General features: G+C 48.2%; 1 protein-coding gene across 1 annotated transcript; it reads right to left on the reverse strand.

The window, feature by feature from the left end:
* Positions 1-3,407: 3,407 nt before the first annotated feature.
* Znf488 (zinc finger protein 488) lies at positions 3,408-4,676 on the reverse strand. Its single transcript, XM_051202502.1, has one exon. The coding sequence runs from the start codon at positions 4,393-4,395 to the stop codon at positions 3,445-3,447; it is 951 nt and encodes a 316-aa protein (XP_051058459.1). The 5' UTR covers positions 4,396-4,676; the 3' UTR covers positions 3,408-3,444.
* Between the last annotated feature and the right edge of the window lie 454 nt (positions 4,677-5,130).

The following is a 5,130-nucleotide window of genomic DNA, read 5'->3' on the forward strand; positions in this document are numbered from 1 at the left end:
TGGGCTCACAGGGATAGGGGCCATGAGTGAGGTTAGAAGGGTCGGTCCTGGCCCCTGGCCCATTTAACAGCTAAAGCCTATCAGACTTGGGGGACACCAGCTAATAGTTTTTTCACCCTCCACTCTAACATGGATCAGCAAGTCTGTGTCATGTTGTGCATGTCACTCTCATTGCCAGAATGCTGCGAATGAAGCCAGGTACAGCAGATCCCAGTCCTGGTCCAGGAAACCCTCCTCCAGGTCACCACCGGAAGGCACCTATCTTCCTCTCTGTGCTTAATCAGCAGTTGATTAGTCCACAACCACTCTGATGCTAATTCCTGTCTTTTAGTCTGTATTCCAAGCTGGCTCTGAAGAGACTTTCCCCAGGAAACCCATCCAAGTCCATGACAAGATCTGTCGCCAAGGTGTGCCACCACCATATCTGTGCTCTGGCACCTTTACCTACATGTTTTTCTAATCATATACAGTCATTTGTGTTTGGGATCCATGACCTAAGATCCAGGGATCTGTAACAAGTTCAGAACAAGGACTTGACATCATAGTGGTTTTAACAGTTTAATAGTTTAATAGATGATAGTAAAATGAAAACCTCAATGGTGGTCTAAATTAAGCACTGTAAGTGCTCGGGGTATGAGCTAGTGGGACAGATCTTGTCCAGTAAGCTGCTCTGAATTCAGAATATCTTATTTCAGCCTCGTTTTCAAATTCTTTTTTCCCCATTTGGGGCATGGTTGGAGACTGAACCTTGTATTTCACACATGCTAGGCAAGCACCCTACTGCTGAGTCATAACCCCTGACCCCTGAGGACTTCTTAGAAGCCTTAATTTTCCCAAGAATTATTTTCATTTTTATTTATGAATATGGGAGTGGTTGTGCCACATGTATGCTGGCATTGGATTCCCTGAAGCTGGAGTTACAGGCAGTTGTGGCTGCTCAAAGTGGGTGCTGGCAACCCAGCTTCTGTCCCCTGGAAGATTAGCAATCACAGTTAACTACTGAGTCATTCCTACATCCTTAGAAGCTATAAGCAGTAACTGAACTGTGTACAGAAGGCTACTTGCCTCATCTGTTCAGGCTGCTATAAAAAAAATTCCATAGACTGGGTGACTTACAAGCAACAGGAATTTATTGTTCACAGTTCTGGAGAGTAGAAGAGGGACAGGTGTCAGTAGATAGGATGTCTTCTATGAGGATCACTCCAAGTTCAGAGGCTGTTCTTTTTAGCCATGTCCTCAGAGAGAAAACGGGGAGCTGGCACTTTAGGATTTTCACATGAGTTTTGAAGGATAAAAATGTCCAGACGATTTTTAAGGAAGAGATAACTTAGGAAGTCATGGTTTGAAGTGGCTTCCCTCCAGGAGGAGCATGTGACATGAGAGAGGAAGACATGGGAGGGATGCAATTTCCAGAGGAAGCCTGGGAGCCCAGCATGCTAATTCTGAGGAACTGGGTCACTAACGTTCCAAGTCATGAGTTCCTAAACATCTTTGAACTTGTAAATCTGCATGGCTAAAAAACAACTTGTATTGGCACCCATTCTAAGCATCCTTCAACTTATGACAGAACTTTCCCCTTTCAAGCAGATGGCATAGAAATCACAGGTCAATCCACTGTACCAGAAATAAGGGTGAACACACTTTTGACAGATGCACCTTCTGTCTCCCAGTGCTGACTCAAGAGTTGTTAGGGGCAAAGCCAGAGTCAAACAGATCATTCATTTATTAACTTGTTCATTCATTACTTCTTTCAGCAGACACCTGTTGAGTGCCTACTGTATGATTGCTTTGTTCTAGATGATGAGAATACTGCAGGAAACAACACCAGAATTCCCTTCCTTCTAGTACTGAGAGCTACAGTGAACAAGACAAGTCTTTATACTACTTAGTATGCAGGATGGGGAAAAGTGGTCAAGAGTGGTGTATGGTGGTGGTGGTGGTGGTGGTGTGTGTGTGTGTGTGTGTGTGTGTGTGTGTGTGCATGTGTGTGTCTCTGGGTATCTGTGTGTGTGCACATGTATCTGTGTCTGTGGGTGTACATATATGTATGTGTGTGTGTGTATGTGTGTGAATGTGTATCTGTGTCTGTGACTCTGTGCATGTGTGTGTGTGTGTGTGTGTGTGTGTGTGTGTGTGTGTGTGTCTGTGTCTGTGTGTATCTGTATCTGTGCAAAAGTGGCAAAGTTAAGTTGAAATTGGAAGTGAGGAGACTAGGCCAGACTCTAAATTCCAATTCTTGAGTCACACAGCATGCTCCATGACCATGCTCCCTAAGCAGGCATGCAGAAGACTTGAAGGGACACAAGATCAGATCTAGGGGGGGGTCACACGATTTTGTTCTTCCACCACTACTCCAAGGTAGTGGCCTTGGGAACTCATCAACCTTTCCAAGCCTACTCTTCAGCAGTAGGATGCAAATTCACTGTCTGTGTCCTACAGTGCTGTGGGGACAGTATGACCAGAGGTGAAGTGTCTCCTTGAGCCCTTGTTCTGAGTACCCTCCAGTTACCACTTCCTGCCCAACTCAGGATCACGAGGAAGGCTGGCATCTGGGAATCCTGCAGAACAAATGATGTATTTCTATTTCCTCTTCTCGCAATTCAGTGCGAAGACCCAGAGAACAGGATGGCTGACTTGCTAGCCCCCCACTCCCTTAGTTTGGTTTCAGCCAGGCCACTTTTCCACTTAGTCCCTTGAGGCCTGGGTTTACATTGGCCCAGAGAAGGTTAGGCTTGTAACCCAGGCAGAGGCTGAGAATCTAGCTGGGCATTTTGGCAGCCATCTTGCATTCCCAGCTTGGTTATGTCCAGCATATTGACCCAGCAGGAAAAGGGCTTTGGATGCAGCCTGAGCCATGTCTACCAAGTCAAGCTTGTGCTTAGCCTTGCTGCAGACTCGTGGCAGAGAAGCACATTATTCATTCGCCCCTGAGATTTCACAGATAATCTATCTGACTAGCTCAAGCAGTGACTATGAACTTTAAATGCTACCAGGAAATAAGCTGGCCACTTACCACATACCTTCCCTCAAGACTGATGACACTGCATTAACACACTATTTTAAAATGAGAAAACATGTCCAAGATCACAGCTCCTAGTTGAGGGACCTTAGATTGAATGCAGGGTTGCTTGCCAGAAAAATCAGGGGTGTTGTGCTCATTTGCTTCCATGAAGAGAACTAAAAACAGAGCCAGGAACAGCCCTGTTCATAAGGGTCCCCTTATCCCATGAGTGAAGCTCACCATTTTAATGCATGGCTTTCCAAGAAAGCACATCACAAGGGCTGGGAAATCTGACAAATTATAACTAAGCTGTTCATCTCTGAGAAGCAAAGGGAAACCTTGAAGACACCTGTGAAAACCTTCTCAATACAGGCCAGGGGTCACCTGTGCCTCAACATGGAGCCCTGAATACTACGGCCATTGGGGTTTTCCTTAGCCACCTACTAACTGTGTGAAGTCATATGCCTGGAAAGATGGTGGCGCTCCCGGAAGTACTCATGACAAATGGGACAAGTGAGAACTTCCTCTCTCCGTTTCTTACAGTGTGGATCGGGGCCCACATGCTCCCTTTTGTGATGGGAGCGCATGTGGAGGACCAGGTCAGCTGTCAGACGGAAGGCAAGGTTGCACTTAGCACACCAGTTCTGAGTGGACAGGCCTGGGGAGGAGAGGGTGGGAGGCAAGAGAGCCCGAGAGGCTGAGGCAGAAGACGTTGAGGATGTGGGTACTTGCACCTGGGTGTGATCCAGCCAGGATGTGGCAGACCCCTGGAAAGCATTACAGAGCAGAATGTTCTGTGACAACATGTGCAATCTCCAGAAATCACCCATGAGCTTGAATGTGGACAGCTGAGCCCATCCTGGGATGTCCATAGTGGTGATGAGTCCTGAGAGCTCCCATGGGCCTTCTGCATTTCCTGCCAGAAGCATAGGGGAGCACCTAGGCGTCTCTGCTGGGCGCTTGGCTGGCTTGCTAAAAGCACTTCTTTGCTCATTCTGGGCTGTTCCACGCCAGACTGAGCACACTGTGCTATCCACTGAGGCTCTGGGGAGACCTGAGGGCAGCTGCTCAGTGCCAAGACAGACTTCTGGGTCCTCTGGCTTCCTCTTCTGGGCTTGAATGTCCCCTGGCCTCTTCTGGAGACATGGCAGCTCTATGAGGGTACCCTGCTTCTGCTCTGTAGACACAGAAGAGGCCATGTCTTGGCCATCCTTACCTGCAGTGGCTCCAGAGTCCAGGAGAGCTATTTTCTTGAGCAGTCCTGGCTGGATCTGCTTGGATTCTGTGAACCTCCATCTTTTCCCAACTGAAGCACTCAAAGAAGTCCCTTTGCCCTCAGCCATGTGATCAGCAGGGCCTGACAGGCTAAGCAAGGTGGGTGCTCCAGCAGTCATTAGTCTATAGGGCTTTGGAGTTCCAAAGGACTGGTCCCTACCCTCAGGAGGAGCTACAAGACTGGAAAGTTCCCAGTGAAAACTGAACAGGATGCCCTTGACCACTGGTCTCTGCAGAAAAAGAGAGCAAGCAGCTGGTCGGTCAGTGCCCCATGTAGGCTGACACCAGACAAGCCCACTTTTTTTGGCCTTCCTTTGAATGTCTGTGAAGTGGGAGCAGGGTCATCTGAGGAGAAATGGAGAAAGAATGAGCTCAGATAGTTTAGACTCTAGCAGCAGGCAGAGACAAGCATCTTCCAGGAAGAACCCAGGAGCAATGGCACCAGATGACTAAGCCATGGCCCCATGCAGGGAAAGGCATTGACACCAGAGAAACACCTACTGTGAATAACAAGCCTGCCTCAAAACCATGCAGGCCAGAGAGATAGGGAAGGGAGCCTGCTCTGAGGCAGAAAATGGGAGATCCTGGACATCTACTAAGAGCCCTGCAGTGAGAAAAAAAGAAGCATCAGCTCCTGCTCCAGGAGTTCTGTCTGGCCTGAGTAGTCAGAGCCTGGGGGAAGTTACAGCATCCAGAAAAGGCAATGTGAAAGGCTCACTGATTCATTATTCTGGCTCCTACGGTCTTCCTTTCCTTCCCTGTCTCCTACACCATCAGCGCCTTTCCCTACATCACATGCCCAGCGTGCTCCCACTTGTCCTTTTGGTTCCCCAGGGCCAGTCTTAGACTCCTTG

Source organism: Phodopus roborovskii, unplaced genomic scaffold, assembly GCF_943737965.1.
Source record: "Phodopus roborovskii unplaced genomic scaffold, PHOROB, whole genome shotgun sequence".
Lineage (NCBI taxonomy): Eukaryota > Metazoa > Chordata > Mammalia > Rodentia > Cricetidae > Phodopus > Phodopus roborovskii.

Excerpts from the sequence above, each read along its gene's own strand:
- Znf488 (XM_051202502.1), bottom strand. The coding sequence starts at position 4,395 with ATGACTGCTGGAGCACCCACCTTGCTTAGCCTGTCAGGCCCTGCTGAT.